The sequence below is a fragment of the Rana temporaria genome, chromosome 3, assembly GCF_905171775.1.
Source record: "Rana temporaria chromosome 3, aRanTem1.1, whole genome shotgun sequence".
NCBI classification, from domain to species: Eukaryota; Metazoa; Chordata; class Amphibia; order Anura; family Ranidae; genus Rana; species Rana temporaria.
In genome coordinates, this window is record NC_053491.1 from 281,537,242 (window position 1) to 281,556,664 (window position 19,423).

Here is a 19,423-nt window from a genome sequence, read left to right on the forward strand (position 1 = left end):
CTGCAGAGGTTTAGATCAGGACCCTGACAGGTTAAGGTAGAACGTTTGTCAGAAAATAAAGTCCTGTGAGGTCACTTCAGGCTGGCTCTGCTGCTTTTTATTTTTCGGGAATGGGTCGAAAATGTAGAGGCCCATCTGCTGATAGCTTAAAGATATACTACTGCTCAGAGGGTCTGGGCTTTAGCAATATAGCAGCCTCCAACAAGAAGGAACAAAAACAATGCTGGAGGCAATTTCCAGTACATGGTCATTTTGGTAGCATACTTTTTAATGTGGAATAAAATGTTCCTTGCTAAAGAGCATTATTTTTTTTATCAGGTAGTTATTGGTAAATTTTAAAAACATATTTCACTATGAATAAAAAACATTACATAACCTTCACATTCTGTCTTCAGTCTGATCATTCAAAAAGTGTGGTCTTTGTAGCAACTAGATAAATTGTTGCTTAGAATAATGTCCAAGCACCAAGAAACCAATAGGCTACAAATTAGATGTTAGCTTACAAATGTAAGCTTTCACTTGGAAGTGATGATGGTACTTGTTATAAGATAGCAAGTTGTACTCTACTGATATTGTCTGTTTTTATATTTCATAATTCAATAAAAATAGCTAAAAATCATCTTTATATGTATACTTACCTTTACAGGTTCACTTTTTCCTACAATAAAAAAATATATAAATATATATTAATATAAAATAAAAATATCTGTAAGTATTGAGCTAAGGCAAAAAATGTTTAATACTGAAGTTAGAGATGATAAATCTAAAACAGACACAGTATTATTCAGTCTCTTATGTTTTCATTAACCACTTCAGTACTGGGGACTTTCACCCCTTCTTGCCCAGGCCAATTTTCAGCTTTCAACACTCTCGCACTCTGAATGACAATTGCGTGGTCATGCATCACTGTACCGATATGAAATGTTTTTTTTTTCCAATATGAATTTTTTATTTCTTTTTTTTTTTCCCACACAAATATAACTTTTATTTGGTGGTATTTATTCACCACAGGATTTTAAATTTTTTGCTAAATACATTTAAAAAAGACCAACATTTTTGAAAAAAAAAAACACTTTTTTCTTTCCTTCAATTACAAAATTTTTAAAAAAAATAATCTTTCTTAAAAAAATTAAGCTAAAATGTATTCTGCTACATTTCTTTGGTGAAAATAACCCAAGTCAGTGTTTATTATTTAGTCTGTAGGAGTTTATAGAATCTACAACTATGGTATTTATATCTGAAAATGTATAGGCCCAGATTCTCAATAGGCTTACGATGGCGCAACGCCATGTATGCCGTCGTAAGTCCTAATCTGGGCCGTCGTATCTATGCGACTGATTCTTAGAATCAGTAACGCATAGATAACCATTAGATCCGACAGGCGTAAGGCTCTTACTCCGTCGGATCTTAAATGCAATTTTTTTTTTGTCCGCTAGGTGTCGTCTCCGTCCTTTTTACCTGTCGAGTATGTAAATTAGCTAGATACGCGAATTCCCGAACGTACGCGCGGCCGACGCAGTAAAGTTACGACGTTTACGTTAGGCTTGTCCCGGCGTAAAGTTGCCCCTGCTATATGAGGCGCAACCAATGTTAAGTATGGCCGTCGTTCCCGCATCGAAATTTGAAAAGTTACGTAGTTTGCGTAAGTCGTCCGTAAATGGGGCTGGACGCCATTTACGTTCACGTCGAAATCAAAGACGTCCTTACGACGTCATTTGGAGCAATGCACCCTGGGATATTTTACGGACGACGTATGCACAGTACGTTCGGTGCGGGAACGCGCTTAATTTAAATACTAAACGCCCCCTACCCGCCTAATTTGAATTAGGCGGGCTTGCGCCGGGTGATTTACGCTACGCCGCCGCAACTTTACACGCAAGTGCTTTGTGAATAAAGCACTTGGCTGTAAAACTTGCGGCGGCGTAACGTAAATGAGATACGTTACGCCCGCACAGTTTTGCGCGATTCTACGAGAATCTGGGCCATAGATCCTAATGTATTAATGGCCCATCTAATTTCTTGAGGCCCGAAATGCCAGGACAGTAATAACCCCTAAATTACCTATTTTTGGAAGCTAGACAGTACATGGTATTTAGTAAGAGGCATGGTGAGTTTTTTGAAGTTGTAAATTCATTCAGGTGAAGAATACATACTCTATGAAAAAAAACCTTTAAGACATTGCATACTTGTTCATTATGAAATACTTAACTAAGAACGAAGCCCCCACAGTGGCGGCCGCACACCGCTGAGACGGCTGACATTTCCCCCCGTAATTTCTTCAAGGTTTGCAGGCTTCGGCACTATGAGTGGCTGGAGCCGCAATGACGTCACTCCCATGAAAGTGTGCGGGAGCTGCCGTTCATGGCACAGGGCTCAAAAGGAATGGCACCCATGGCCGTTCCTTCAGAGCGCATGCGCCAGTGATGACACTGGCTGCATGTAATGTAAATATCTCCTACACGTTTAAGAGATATTTATACTATCTTTAAGTAAGCCTTATTATAGGCTTACCTATAGGTAAACGTCTGAAGAGAAAGTTTACTTCATCTTTAATTATAACCTAGTCAGAGTTTGGACTGTCACATATTCATAACTTGTTTTACTTCATCAAGGCTGTATTACCAAGGAAGCACAGCCTTGTAACACCATTGTAATGCTCAGTTCAAAATGGGTGCCAGTATACATCTATAGGTATAAAAACAAGAAAAAGGGATGTAATAACCACATATATAACGCATAGGTTTTAATGTGCACAAATATAAACCCTGCCTCAACATTAATAACAGAAATCCAACGGGTTTGATTTACTATGCATAAGATATGAAGAAAGAGGATGGATAGCCGCACTCCAATGACCAAACGGTTGTCTTTTATTCAAAAAAGCACAGCAAGTACATCACTTCACAGGTGCAACAAAGGAACAGGTAGATAGCCGACGCGTTTCGCACTGAGCTAGTGCTTAATCATGGCTAGTGTGCAAACTGGGCTGTTTAACCTAGATATAGGAAATAGAGGTGAGCATGTGACTCCCATCACCAAATGGCCAGGAGGAATCTGTAATTAGGAGACTCCCCCCCCCCCCACACACCAAATGGGAGTCACAGCTCACCTGTGCATACTAAAACACATATGTGTGAACACACCTTAATCAACACAAATTCTCTGATCCCTCACAAAACTTATTTTGCATATATAGAGTGAAAATGAAAAGTATATATATATATATATATATATATAACACAATCATCATATAAAATAAAAACACCCTATACAGTAAAAAGTTGTGCATAGTACATGAACATAGACATTGTATGTGTAGTGATCTAAACATAACATAGGCATGTGTATATATAGAGATATATATGTCAGAAGACACCCATATGTGGGTGTATCCCGCTATATGCCTCTCTATCATAAATATAAATGTGAACAGTGAACAAACCCATGAAGTGAATAGAAGTGTAATTGAAACCGAAATATATGTGATATCTTGATGTTTGTCCATCAACCATACCTATCAGAAGTGAACAGTCTCTAAACCAAGAACCAATAAGCATATATAGAACACACTATAATGCATGAATATATAGATATGTATACTAGTTCATGCATGTTGAGTGTAGGTTTGATTTACTAAAGGGAAATTGCTTGTGCACTCTGCAAGGGCAGCTTAGTAAATGAGGTAAAGCTTCACTTTGCAAACAATACCCAATGAAATGCAAGGGAAACAAACAGTGGCGGCCCGTCCATAGGGGGCGCATGGGCGCCGCCCCCCCTCTCCCCAAAGCCAGTAAAAAAAAAAAAAAAAAAAAAAAAATGAAAAAAAATTTTTTTTTTTTGGGCCCTTTAAGAAAAAAAAAGGTCCTTTAAGACGGTGCATGTTCAGGGTGAGCGCCGGTCAAAGACTCAGAGCACTGCTATAGCATCATTGAAGCGTCATGCCAATGCAGCAGGCAAGACGCTTCATTTGCAGTTTTTTTTTAAGCTCTGTGGCTATGTGCTGTGCGCCATGAGCCAATCACTCTCCAGTGTCTCCACTCTCCTCTCTAATTGGGTCCTGCTGCTTCCTCACTGCAGAAGGAAATGGGCGGTGCTTTCCCCAGGGCAGTGTTACTTTCGGTTTTGACTCCAGGAGGACTCTAAGGTAATTAACTTTATTAAAAACACTTTATTTGTCTCATTGTCTGTCCTGTCCAGTGTCCCTGTCCACCCCATCATGTCCAGCACCTTATGCTGTATGCTCAGCCTGTACTGTGATCGGACTGAGAGAGGACAGGAGGGAGGGGAGGGTGCCGTGCTTCACATCTCCTGTATGTGTGTGAGGGCTTAGAGTGCCTGCGTCCTGCAGCTGTGCTTTACAAATCTCTTATCTCTGTCTGTCTATCTAATCTATCTGCCTGTCCTCTCTCTCTCTCTCTCTCTCTCTCTCTCTCTCTCTCTCTCTCTCTCTCTCTCTCTCTCTCTCTCTCTCTCTCGCTCTATCTATCTATCTATCTATCTATCTATCTATCTATCTATAGCTCTATCTATCTATCTATCTATAGCTCTATCTATAGATCTATCTATCTCTCTATCTATAGCTCTATCTATCTATCTATCTATCTATCTATCTATCTATCTCTCTATCTATAGCTCTATCTATCTATCTATCTATCTATCTATCTATCTCTCTATCTATCTATCTATCTATCTCTCTATCTATAGATCTATCTATCTCTCTATCTATAGCTCTATCTATCTATCTCTCTATCTATCTATCTATCTATCTCTCTATCTATAGATCTATCTATCTCTCTATCTATAGCTCTATCTATCTATCTATCTATCTATCTATCTATCTATCTATAGCTCTATCTATAGATCTATCTATCTCTCTATCTATAGCTCTATCTATCTATCTATCTATCTATCTATCTATCTATCTATCTATCTATCTATAGCTCTATCTATAGATCTATCTATCTCTCTATCTATAGCTCTATCTATCTATCTATCTATCTATCTATCTATCTATCTATCTTTCTATAGATCTATCTATCTATCTATCTATCTATAGCTCTATCTATCTATCTCTCGATCTATAGATCTATCTATCTCTCTCTATCTATCTATCTCTCTATCTATAGCTCTATGTCTCTATCTATCTATAGCTCTATCTATCTCTCTCTCTCTATAGATCTATCTCTCTCTCTCTCTCTCTCTCTCTCTCTCTATAGATCGATCTATCTCTCTCTCTCTCTCTCTCTCTCTCTCTCTATCTATCTATGTCTCTATCTATCTATGTCTCTATCTATCTATGTCTCTATCTATCTATGTCTCTATCTATCTATGTCTCTATCTATCTATCTATCTATCTATCTATCTATCTATCTATCTATCTATTAGCTACCTCTGTCTAATTATCTATCTATTTATCTATCTAATTATCTGTCTGTCTATCTATATCTATCTGTCTGTTTAATTATCTATCTATCTATCTATCTATAGCTCTATGTCTCTATCTATCTATCTATCTATCTATCTATCTATCTATCTATAGCTCTATATCTCTATGTCTCTATCTATCTATCTATCTATCTATTTGTCTGTCTATCTAATTATCTATAGCTAGCTGTCTGTCTGATTATCTATCTATCTATCTATATCCATCTAATTATCTATCTATATCTATATATCTGTCTGTTTAATTATCTATCTACAGCTCTATCTCTTTATCTATCTACAGCTCTATCTATCTATCTATCTATCTATCTATCTATCTATCTATCTATCTATCTATCTATCTATCTATCTATCTATCTATCGCTCTCCCTCTCTCTCTCTCTCTCTCTTTCTCTGTCTCTCTCTATCTGTTTAATTGTCTGTCTGTCTATCTATCTATCTATCTATCTATCTATCTATCTATCTATCTATCGCTCTCTATCTAATTATCTATCTATATCTGTCTGTCTGATTATCTATCTATCGATCTATCTATCGATCTATCTAATTATCTATATCTATATGTCTGTCTAATTATCTATCTATCTATCTATCTAATTATCTATCTGTATGTCTAATTATCTATCTATCTAATTATCTATAGCTCTATCTCTCTCCCCCTCCCTCCATCTATCTATCTGTTTAATTATCTATTTATCTATAGCTCTATCTAGCTATGTCTCTCTATCTATCTATCTATCTGTCTGTCTCTCTATCTAATTATCTATCTAATTATATATAGCTCTATCTCTCGCTCCCTCCCCCTCCCTCTATCTATCTATCTATCTATAGCTATCTGCCTAATTATCTATCTATCTATCTATTTGTTTTATTATCTGTCTGTCTATCTATCTATCTGTCTCTCTGTCTGTCTGCAGGTCCCATTGTCTGCGAGTGGCGGGGGGGGGGGGGGGTTGACTGGGGTTTTGTTTGCGCCCCCCCAAAAAAATAGAGCACCAGCCGCCACTGGAAACAAACAGCATTTTTGCTTGTACATGATTGGATGATGGAAGTCAGCAGAGCTTTCCCTCATTTACTAAGCTCTGGAGTAAATTCCCTTCCAAATTGCACAGCCTTTTTGCCTTTAGTAAATCAGCCGTATTGTCATCACTATTTTTCCCATTATCATCTCTATAGCTAGCTGGTAAGTAAGAAAATGGTAAATGACGTTTAACATGCTTATTACTATTTGGCTGTTGCCCTTTTTTCTCCACCTTTCTTTGTTGCATAATAATAATTACTTTTGTCCTTGCGCATATCAAGACAAAAAGGCTATCAAAATGTATCAATGATCAACTAACTTCAGACTGGTAACACAATTCTTGTACTGACCTGTAACAATACCAGATGTTCCTGTGTTCGGTGGTAATACCATTTTTGGCTTTTTTGTTCTGTCGATGCTTGGAGCAAATGCTATAACAAATTGCACAGTTAAAACATACATTAGTTGACCTATTACTGTGACCTTTAAAGTAAGAAGGAAAAACTGTGATATTCCAAATATAACAAACAAAAATGTATTTCAGGTAACAGGTTAAATCAGTGCACTGGTTCAAGATTAGCTCCAGCAAATTACATTGTTAATGCTTTTAAAACCTTGTTCATAATAAACATATACTCTTCTTCCTAATTTGCTACTGTACAACTTTACAGCTCCATCTCACAAAGCAAGTCTACTAACTATATTTTTAGTTTCCCTATAAAGTAAGTGCATTAGAAACATATTAGCTTTTTTCTTTTAATAGTGCGCCAGCCTTGCTGTACTTTGTGAGAGCGGTGCTCTGGATCTCAGTGGTTGCTGACGCTCTCTAGGAGAATGTGTGTTGTTGATCGTCGCACAGTAGCTGTGACTGTGCAGACAGCATGTGGGAGCACTAAAATATGGACTGTTGCTGTCACCAAGTGGGACAGGCTGCTAGTCATAGGACTGGAACACTATTTCTGTAAAAATGAACTACACTTGGGCATTAATAAAAACACTGCAATAATACCTCAAATATAGGCTTAATGAATACACAATGCTTTATTTTATAGATACGCACATGACCTTAAAAAATAACAGAAAATGCAGGATAAAATATTATTTAAATATATCCTGTGTTTCTCACTGTGCAGCTTTAACTAAAGCTAAGTAATTCTCTTGCTATTGGTATAGGGTCAAAACCCCCTGATGAAGTCACGTGTCATGATGTAATGCATAGGGAGTGGCCGGATACCAAATGAACTGGAAGTGAAGTAAGAGGTGTCTGCAACGCCGTAGTTTGTACTTCTCTGCTGTTTTTTAACTTTTTCCTTGTAAGTGCCTATTTGGCTGTTTAAATAAACCTACTTTATTATACGTTTTGCACTATGGGAGATTTTTCTTTATCCCCTTTATATGCTTGACTCCTGCGAATAAATCACGCTGGGGAGTTTGGAAGCCATCATATTTATTTGGAACACATAACCTGGAGAGACACCACCGGCCACTACTGGTTTCAAAGACCAGGAGATCTACCTTCATCCCCCCTGGAACCAGCTCTCAAACATTTGTTGTCGGAAATTCCGACAGCAAATGTCCAATGGAGCATACACACGGTTGGATTGTGTGTACGTGGCATTAGTATTTTCCACGCTGGAGTTCTTCTCTGACAGAGCCTGGCTGCATGCGTGTAATTGCCCACCTTCTGCAGAGAGCGCACTGGTCATCTGGGCAATGCATTTCTGTGGTGCATTTCTCTGAACGACCAATGTTTATGATCAATAACCTAATATGTAAATTGTGATGCTGGCTTTGCAAAGGGGCATAGTGTATATCAGCCACTAAGAGGACATGACCAGACCTATATATAACATGAATAAAAAGACAGAGGAATGTATAAAGACCTTGTCAGAAGTTGTATAGTTTATTTCTCTTTTATAATAGCATTTTACTGAGAGGGATTAAAAAGGCAAACAACCTATTTGCAATAAAAATACACACACAAATATATATGTACATAAATGCATGGCAACTGGTGAAATAAAATAAAAATAACTGATGAGGATTAAATAATAATGAAAAATATAAAAAAGTGTTTTTATTTTTATTTTTTTTTAGAAAGAAAGAAAACAGCATATTGGGTAAAACAAAGTGTTGGAAAGAAAAATAAATGTTATTTATTTTGTGCAATCTTAGATGACAGCATATGTTTAGATGTTATTAATACTAGGAACATGCTTTTTCTTTCGTTACAAAAAAGCAACAGTTGTATACAAAGGGATATTTTGTTACTCAAGAGTGAGGCCGTTATTTCTTGAGAACCAATACTACATTAAGCCCTCGTTCACACCGGTGTGGCTTTGAAATTGCGCTGCCGATTTCATTGCGGTATACAACTTCATTTAACAGAAGTCTATGCGAGTCACAATAAAATTGGTAAAAAGCAGTGTAGGAATGTTTTACATTATTACTGCGGCATGAGTCACGGTCATATGAACGGTTCCATTTCTGGCAATGGAGTGCGACTTGCCATGGGATTTGGTACTGTCAGATCGCATGACAACTTGCACCAGTGTGAAAGGAGGTAAATAATATATTAGTATATTATATACACACACACACACACTTTGCATCCAGTGTAGCCTATATATCTACAGTGTATTCCGTGGTGTACTATTTGTAATACACTTCAGGCGGTGTATTAATACATATATATATATATATATATATATATATATATATATATATATATATATATATATATCGCTTACCCCCGGAGGAGCCGCTGATTAGATTTGGGATCGGCGTATTTAAGTTACCTCTGTGATGTGTCTAGGGGTGATGACGGCAGTGAGAGCAATGACGGAATGTCCAAACAGTTGACTGACGTTTTCAATGCTTTTATTAATCCTGGTCAACATGACCAACAGTCAACTTGAGGTAGACAGCATAGGTTGGTGAAAAGAGAACAACTTCACAGATTCAGGCCTTGGATAAAGAAAGCAGTCCTGCCTTCAATAGTTATACTTTCTCACGTCGCCACTCCAGCCGGAGTGGGTAAAGTGCCCCTGGACAGACGTCTCTCACAGGCCTGGCAGCCAGAGCGCCACTTAAACTTCTGGGAAAAGAACAAGTCTCTGCCACAGACTTGGCTCTAATAGAGTATAAGGTTTAAAGATGAGACCTCTGCCACAGGCCTAGTACAAAGTTGAGATAGTAGAGTGAATCCTCCCAGTATATATTTTTAGGGTTACCGACCGACAGTTTGCCGCATACAACCTGTCAGTGTCCGGTCACCCAGATCCCCGATGGTTCGTTCAAGCCCTGTTGGATCACCTGCCTCCAGGTTCTCCTCAGACCGATCCCCCACCAAACAGCACCCAGCTTAGGACCTTCTCAATAGAGATGGGGGGACCCAGTAAGTCACTGGGGCCCCTTTGTAGCATCAGTTGCTCCGGGCCTTAGGAGCCCAGAGTCAGGAACTCCGCATAGCATGTGTGCCCCGGCCTGGTAGGCCATATCGCCGGGGCCCGTGATGTGCGCACACCCTAAAGGTGGGTGCCGCACCTGGAACCAGGAACTCGCGAAGAACCCCTAGCCAAGGCCTCCGCCACAGAAATACTCCTCCCCAGCATGCTCCGCGAGGGAAAACTCCTCTCATTGGCTGCTGAGGAAAAGCGACTCTGCCCGAACCCCTCTGGCGCCACCTACCATCCAGAGATGAGACAGCATCTCTGGAAAACAGAGTGACCCACAGGACAGCTCGGGGTTGGCGACAGCCAAATTTAACTAAATCAAACACAGATGAGAGCAAGTAAGTCTCTCATCCCACTAGATTTTACATAGCACCTGTACTGATAAGTACACAGGCGCTACATATATATACACAGTTGTGTGTGTGTGTATATATATATATATATATATACAGTGAGGAAAATAAGTATTTGAACACCCTGCTATTTTGCAAGTTCTCCCACTTGGAAATCATGGAGGGGTCTGAAATTGTCATCGTAGGTGCATGTCCACTGTGAGAGACATAATCAAAATTTTTTTTTCCAGAAATCACAATTTATGATTTTTTAACTATTTATTTGTATGATACAGCTGCAAATAAGTATTTGAACACCTGTCTATCAGCTAGAATTCTGACCCTCAAAGACCTGTTAGTCTGCCTTTAAAATGTCCACCTCCACTCCATTTATTATCCTAAATTAGATGCACCTGTTTGAGGTCATTAGCTGCATAAAGACACCTGTCCACCCCATACAATCAGTAAGAATCCAACTACTAACATGGTCAAGACCAAAGAGCTGTCCAAAGACACTAGAGACAAAATTGTACAACTCCACAAGGCTGGAAAGGGCTACGGGGAAATTGCCAAGCAGCTTGGTGAAAAAAGGTCCACTGTTGGAGCAATCATTAGAAAATGGAAGAAGCTAAACATGACTGTCAATCTCCCTCGGACTGGGTCTCCATGCAAAATCTCACCTCGTGGGGTCTCAATGATCCTAAGAAAGGTGAGAAATCAGCCCAGGACTACACGGGAGGAGCTGGTCAATGACCTGAAAAGAGCTGGGACCACCGTTTCCAAGGTTACTGTTGGTAATACACTAAGACGTCATGGTTTGAAATCATGCATGGCACGGAAGGTTCCCCTGCTTAAACCAGCACATGTCAAGGCCCGTCTTAAGTTTGCCAAAGACCATTTGGATGATGCAGAGGAGTCATGGGAGAAAGTCATGTGGTCAGATGAGACCAAAATAGAACTTTTTGGTCATAATTCCACTAACCGTGTTTGGAGGAAGAAGAATGATGAGTACCATCCCAAGAACACCATCCCTACTGTGAAACATGGGGGTGGTAGCATCATGCTTTTGGGGTGTTTTTCTGCACATGGGACAGGGCGACTGCACTGTATTAAGGAGAGGATGACCGGGGCCATGTATTGCGAGATTTTGGGCAACAACCTCCTTCCCTTAGTTAGAGCTTTGAAGATGGGTCGAGGCTGGGTCTTCCAACATGACAATGACCCGAAGCACACAGCCAGGATAACCAAGGAGTGGCTCTGTAAGAAGCATATCAAGGTTCTGGCGTGGCCTAGCCAGTCTCCAGACCTAAACCCAATAGAGAATCTTTGGAGGGAGCTCAAACTCCGTGTTTCTCTGCGACAGCCCAGAAACCTGACTGATCTAGAGAAGATCTGTGTGGAGGAGTGGGCCAAAATCCCTCCTCCAGTGTGTGCAAACCTGGTGAAAAACTACAAGAAACGTTTGACCTCTGTAATTGCAAACAAAGGCTAGTGTACCAAATATTAACATTGATTTTCTCAGGTGTTCAAATACTTATTTTAAGCTGTATCATACAAATAAATAGTTAAAAAAAATCATACATTGTGATTTCTGGATTTTTTTTTTTTTGATTATGTCTCTCACAGTGGACATGCACCTACGATAACAATTTCAGACCCCTCCATGATTTCCAAGTGGGAGAACTTGCAAAATAGCAGGGTGTTCAAATACTTATTTTCCTCACTGTATATATATATATATATATTTATTAGGGCTGTTACTGATTAAAATTTTCGTGTTCGATTAATCGTTTTTTTTTAAATCGATTAATCAACTAATTTTGATTAATTATAACGCACATACAGATCCAACTACTTTTAGCTGATCTCCTTGCATTGCAACTCTGCATTAGTCAGTGGTAAATGTGGTATACACTATATACAATCACCCGACACTAGTTAGTTTCCACAATCCATGACTTAACTTCACAGTTCACACAAATACGTTTTAAATTCAAACTGTAGCACTGACGTAAGTAAAAACATGGAAAGTTAGTTTAACTTTAATGATAAAACTTATCTAGTATATTGACTGTCAGTCACTTTATAGTAGGCAAGTAGGCATCCCTTTAGCCAGTCACGCAGACATACCAGAGTGTTTACATTTTCTGGAAGCAGACATGATCACATTTTATTCACAATATACCCTGAAGAACTGAACAGTCTTTCGCACGGAACAGATGTTGCCGATACACAAAGAATTGTCTGCACAAAACTGCCAGTGCCGAAAGAAGCCGAACGGCGAGTCGGCGCTATACTGCGCCTGCGCACCACCGTTCGGCTCCTTTCGGCAATCATGAAGCAGCTTACGCGATGGGGGGAGCTCGTTTTTGGTCATCACGTCAATCAACAGCAAGTTAGGAACGGCCACTCCCGCGGGATTCGCAACCCGGAAGCCGCGGGTGAACTAGCTGTACCGAGGTATGTACAGCATAAAAAAAAAAAAAATAGGCATAATTGTATTGTAATGTGTCGGGACATTGTAATACTAGAAAGTAGTTTTAGGGTGAACCCCCGCTTTAACAAGGTTCCAAGTAGAGCTTCAACATGCAACAAGAAGAAATGAGAGTGAGACAAAACATTTTTTGAGCATTCAATTAATTGAAAATAACGAATAAACTGAAACAGGCTGTTTTTCAGCTGATCAAAAGTTTAGGACCACACCTCCAAAAAAAAACTAAACCCCCCCAAAACAGAAATCCAACTTCCAATCATGAACTCATTAATGAGTAGCTCCGCCATTATTGTTGATCACTTCAAAAATTCATTTCGGCATGCTTGATGCAAGCGTTTCCATGAGGTAAGTGGGAACATTTCTCCAAGTGGTGAAGACAGCCGCACGAAGGCCATCTACTGTCTGGAACTGTTGTCCATTTTTGTAAACTTCCCTTGCCATCCATCCCCAAAGGTTCTCAATAGGATTTAGATCAGGGGAACACGCAGGATGGGCCAAAATAGTGATGTTATTCTCCTGGAAGAAGTCCCTTGTCCTGCGGGCATTGTGTACTGTAGCGTTGTCCTGTTGAAAAACCCAGTCGTTACTACACAGACAATGGCCCTCAGTCATGAGGAATGCTCTCTGCAACATCTGGACATAGCCAGCGGCCGTTTGACGCTCCTGCACTTCCTGAAGCTCCATTGTTCCACTGAAGGAAAAAGCACCCCAGACCATTATGGCGCCCCCTCCACTGTGGCGCGTAGAAAACATGTCAGGTGGCATCTGCTTGTCATGCCAGTAACGTTGGAAACCATCAGAACCATCAAGGTTACATTTTTTCTCATCAGAGAATAAAACTTTCTTCCACCTTTAAATGTCCCATGTTTGGTGCTCTCTTGCAAAGTCCAAGCAAGCAGTTCTGTGGCGTTCAAGGAGACAAGGTTTTTAAAGACGTTTTTTGTTTTTAAAGCCCTTCAATCTCAGATGCCGTCTGATGGTTATGGGGCTGCAGTCAGCATCAGTAAGAGCCTTAATTTGGTTCGAGGATCGTCCAGTGTCTTGATGAGAGACCCTGCTTATGCAGTTCAGCAACCCGACCACATTCAAAAAGGGAGAGTTTTTTTGCCTTAGCCATCACAACGTGTGACTACCTGACAGAAAATGACAATGAATCCACATCTTTGCACAGATTTGGCCTTTTAAAGGCATGTGGTCCTAAATTTTTAATCAGCTGAAAAACAGCCTGTTTCAGTTTATTCGTTATTTTCAATTAATTGAATGCTCAAAAAATGTTTTGTCTCACTCTCATCTCTTCTTGTTGCATGTTGAAGCTCTACTTGGAACCTTGTTAAGATCCAACAATGTAAAATATGACTTTTTGCCATTTTTTAAGTGGTCTTAAACTTTTGATCAGGACTGTAGCTGCCCAATTAAATAGTGTACGTTGGAGGCCTTCTGTAAGAACATAGGGCCAGATTCACAAAAGAGATACGACGGCGTATCTCTGAGATACGATTGTCGTATCTATGCGCCTGATTCATAGAATCAGGTTACGCATAGATAGCCCTAAGATCCGACAGGTGTAACTGTGTTACACCGTCGGATCTTAGGCTGCAATTCTAGGCCAGCCGCTAGGTAGCGATTCCATTGCGGTCGGCGTAGAATATGCAAATGACTAGTTACGCCGATTCACGAACGTCCGCTTTGCCCGTCGATCTAAATTTACGCTGTTTCCGTAGAGATGCGTCGCGTAAAACTAAGCATGCCATCTAGGTGGTGTAACCAATGTTAAGTATGGCCGTCGTTCCCGCGTCGAAATTTTAAATTTCACGTTGTTTGCGTAAGTCGTCCATGAATGGCGCTGGACGCCATTTATGTTAACATCGAAACCAATGACATCCTTGCGACGTCATTTAGCGCTATGCACGTCGGGTAATTTTACGGACGGAGCATGCGCAGTACGTTCGGCGTGGGAACGCGCCTAATTTAAATGGTGCCCGCCCCATTTGAATTAGGCGGGCTTCCCGCCGAGCGGATTTACGCTACACCGCCGCAAGTTTACAGGTAAGTGCTTTGTGAATCAGGCACTTACGCTGTAAACTTGCGGCGGTGTAACATAAATGGGATACATTACGCCGCCGCAGCGTAACGTATTTGTATGTGAATCTGGCCCATAATTCCACTACAAACCTTGCATTTGCAAACACTGAAATCGTACTTTTAACCCTTAAATCTATAGCTCTTGTAAAATAGGTTAAAAGTAAGGGTCACTACACTGATCCTTCGTGTACACCATTAATAACCTAAGACCATTCTGTGCATGAATTATTAATCACTACTCACTGAATACAATCTTTTAGCTAGTTTTCTATCCATCTACAGGCTGAACTTTCCAATCCTTTACACTTTAAATTACACATTAGCCATTCATGTGGAATTGTATCAAATGCTATTGCATAGCTTAAATATGCTATAGTTTTAAAAAGAAAAAGGCAGGGTTTATTTGACAACCTCTCTCTTTTGAATCCATGCTGACAATTGCTTATAATAATGTTTTGATGCAAAAGCTCCCAAAAAATTGCAGACTGAAAGAAGAGAAAATATTGTTTAAAAAGTGACAGAAACCAAAAGAAAAAATTAATTAAAACATATTTTAAAAGCTGATAGTAAAGGTTCCAAAGTAGAGAAAAAATCACTTGCACCAAAAAAAATCACCAAGCAGGCAAAATCTCAACAGAAGCACTACTCTTTTTTAAATCCCACTGTTTTACAATTCCAATGTTGGCAAGCTCAGTGTGAGTTGAACAGATAGTTATGATATTCCTTCTCTGAAAAGTCCTCTTGCACACAGGTTTGTGTCACCCCAAACTGATCATAAAAAATGTAGCACTACCCCCGAAGGAGCTGCTGGTTTAGATTTTGGGTTTGCACGTTACCTCTAAATTCGTTGTCTAGGGAAGAAAGTCTTTAGTAATTGGAATGTCCACACAAGATGTAAAACCTTCAACTGTAGGCTTTATTTTCGCTGCATAAACTTGTGAAGGAAGTAGAGAGCATAGAGAGGGGGGGAGGGGGGGTGGTTCAGGTACGCAGTACAGAATGCACAATAGTTTTCAGAGTTCCAATCTTCGCCACTCAGTCCTGAGTGGGTATTGCTCACCCGGATAGACCTGTCTCACATGGCCTAGCAGCCGGGATGAAGCACGGATAGCACAGGAACAGTGTCTGCCACCGACCGTTTAAGTGCCCGAAAGGAATATTCAGGAATCCTCTGCCACAAGATTTAAAGTCCCGAATTTCTTGCCTTACAGGCAAAGAACCTTGAGGCCAATCCGGCGGGGCTGTAAGGTATTGTAGTTTAGCGGTGCGTCCTTCAAGAAGTTACCAAGCCTCTCCCAAAGTACTAGCCTTCTGCTCCGTGCTTCCCGGGACAGGTCCTCCCCTGGCTTACTTCATTGAGTGGCTTCCTCCCGCAGGACAGACAGCACAGGATCACCTCCAATGCATAGGCCCCAGCCAGGATAACTGGGCCTACTTTACAGGGACACAGCCTCAGACCAGCGTGGTCCCGAGATGGAGATCACACACACCCACCTCGCGCCAGGAGGGCCATGAGGCGAAGGACCCCGAAAAACGGTGTCTGCCCCTTGAGTATCCCCTCCCAGCATGCACAGTGGGGTCACCACTCCCGCTGCACTGCTGCCAAGAAGGGACACCCAATACACCATGGTACACCTGCGTTTCAACAGGGGCCTGAAGTGGCAACGCCACCCACAGGCAACAAGGGTAAAATACCACCAGACAGTACCACAGCTAGAACAGAGGCACATTTTTACACTATTTTAGAGGTCTGGGCCCAACTATTGGCCCAGACATCCCCTAAATTTGAAATAGCGCCCCCATATTTGGAAGCAGGGTGCTAGAAAAATATAACTATTGGCTAGTTTATTAGGCTTAGAAAATGTTGCAGAAGTTGGGAGGAAATCAGTTTAAAAGCTAAAGAACTACAAGAAAGAAAGAAAGAAAGAAAGAAAGAAAGAAAGAAAGAAAGACAGGGGTATTCTGAGTGGATGGTAGACTAAAATATAAGGTCAAGCATAAAACAAAAGCGTAGGTTATAGCAGTGGTGATGCGCCCATTAAGGGACCATTGGCATTTTTATAGCGATCAGTGCTATAAAAATGCATTGATTACTATAAAAATGCCACTGGCAGGGAAGGGGTTAACACTAGGGGGCAAGGAAGGGGTTACGATAAGTATGTTCCCTGGGTGTGTTCTAACTGAATGGGTGGGTGGACTGACTTGGGGAAATGACTGATTGCTGTTCATACATTGTATGAACAGACAATCAGGCATTTCTCCCCCTGACAGGACCGGGAGCTGTGTCTGTAACGAGCGATCGCGGGTGCCCGGCAGTTAATCGCGCGTCAGGGGCGAGCGGGGGGCGTGCGCGCGCCCCTATTGGCTGCTCGGCGAGATGACGTAATATTGACGTAATATTACGTGATCTCGCCCAGCAGAGCCGACCTGACGCCGTAAAACTGCGGCGGCTGGTCGGCAAGCGGTTAAAGTGAAGGGTCGTCTTATACGCCGATAAATACAGTATATCCAAATAATACGCCTGAGCTCATCTCTTCAGGCAGTTGGGCAGTGTATTAGTTGCTCGGACAAACACACTTAGACCAAATTTTAATGGTTTAAAGAATGTCAGGCAAAATGATCGGCCCTCGAGCATGTTCACTTCATCAAATCTGGCCCTCTTTAAAAAAAAATTGGACACCCCTGCACTAGACTGTATGGCCCGGATTCACAGAGAGCGGGCGCACATTACGCCGCCGTAGCGCAAAAAATATATTCGCTATGCCGACGCAGCGCAGAGAGGCAAGCATGAAATTCACAAAGCCAGTGCTCCCAAAACTGCGCTGGGTTTCAAAGGCGTAAGTCGGCGTAGGTGGAAGTGCGCGTGAGCCATGCAAATGAGGTGTGACCCCATGCAAATGATTGTCCGAGCGCCAGACAGATACGTATCCTGAACTGCGCATGCGCAGGGACGTGGACGCATCCCTCTGCGCATGCTCACAACCACGTCGAAACATGGTGACGGCGTGAACGTAACCTATGCCCAGCCACACACACGTCCAACGCAAACTCCGTAAAATACGCCGGCTTGTATTCCCTGGTGCACACCTTTGCATGTCTGCTGCTGAGTTACACCTCCTTTACGGGGCTTAACTTTACGCCGGACGTACAACTTACGCGCACATCGCGTAGCCTGCGTCGGGCGCACGTACGTTCGTGAATCGCCGTATTTTTCTCATTTGCATATTTGAATAGAAAGTCAATGGGAGCGCCACATGCGTCCAGCCTAAATATACGCCCACGCTACGCCGGCGTAGGCAAGTTACGACGACGGGATGAAGCCTATTTTTAGGCGTATCTTAGTTTGTGGGTCTGACGCACAGATACGATGGCACACATTTGCACTTACGTGGCGTATCTTGAGATACGTCGGCGTAAGTGCTTTGTGAATCCGGGCCTAGATATCTAATAATACACTGCCTGAAGTATATTAGAAAACGTACACCAGGAATGCACTGCAGTCAGATATAGGCTACACTGGATTCAGAGTGTGTGTGTATATATATATATATATATGTATATATCATTTTTTTGACCAAAGGTTAAAGAACCTATGGGGTCTACACACGATCGGTTTGGACTGATGAAAACGGTCCTTCAGACCGTTCTCCTCTGGCGATCCTATCGTGTGTACGAGGCCTTACAGGAGTGAATTTCCCTTCCTAGGGATAGATTACCTCTTAGGCCTCGTACACACGACGGGACATGTCCGATGAAAACGGTCCGCGGACCATTTCATCGGACATGTCTGCAGGCGGATTTTGGTCTGATGGCTGTACACACCATCAGACCAAATTTCCCGCGGACAGCGAACACGGTGACGTGGCCGCGCTGTCGCAGCGACGATGACGCGGCGACGTGCACGACCCTGGAAGGTCAATGCTTCCACGCATGCGTCGAATCACTTCGACGCATGCGAGGGCTTTTGGCCGAGCGGACATGTCCGGTGAGTCGTACAGACGACCGAACATGTCCGACGGACAGGCTTCCAGCGACATGTTTCTTAGCATGCTAAGAAACATTTGTCCGCTGGAAACCTGTCCGATCCACCGGAAAATTGTCCGGTCGGCCGTACAGACGACCGAACATGTCCGCGGAAACTGGTCCGCGGACCAGTTTCAGCAGACATGTTCGGTCGTGTGTACGAGGCCTTACAGCCTATCTCCCTCCATTTGTAAGTAGGAATCGTTTGTAAGTCGGATGTTTGTAACTCAGGGACTGCCTATACTCCTAATAATATAATCTGTTATCGGTGTAGAAGAAGAACTAAAAACAGAAAATATGTTTCTATTAAAAGTTACGCCAATGCTTTCACACAGGCCAGAAATAAATATATCAAGATTACTTCTACTGTAGCTAATTGTTTATGGTGTAAGAGGTTAAATTCAAGAGCTTCCACATGTATAAACACAAAGTAGAAAGCACAGATACATCCAGAAAAAGCAGCTAATGCCTTTGACCCATTTTGCACCAGCAGGTGCTTAATCATAAAGCCATCAAGATGAGGCGTTTCACACACAAAGTGCTTGGTCGAAAGGTCTACTTTGACTTTGTACTG

The 19,423-nt window shown here is 41.5% G+C and overlaps 1 protein-coding gene across 2 annotated transcripts in view; it reads right to left on the minus strand.

Moving 5' to 3' along the window:
* LCP2 (lymphocyte cytosolic protein 2) overlaps positions 1-19,423 on the minus strand; it is a 300,267-nt gene that overhangs the window by 127,310 nt on the left and 153,534 nt on the right. For both annotated transcript variants that reach the window (XM_040344695.1, XM_040344694.1), the window contains exons 10-11: positions 6,814-6,894; positions 639-658 (exon numbers count right to left, since the gene is read on the minus strand). In XM_040344695.1, coding sequence (XP_040200629.1) covers positions 639-658; positions 6,814-6,894 — 101 coding nt within the window. The remainder of the gene's footprint in view (positions 1-638; positions 659-6,813; positions 6,895-19,423) is intronic.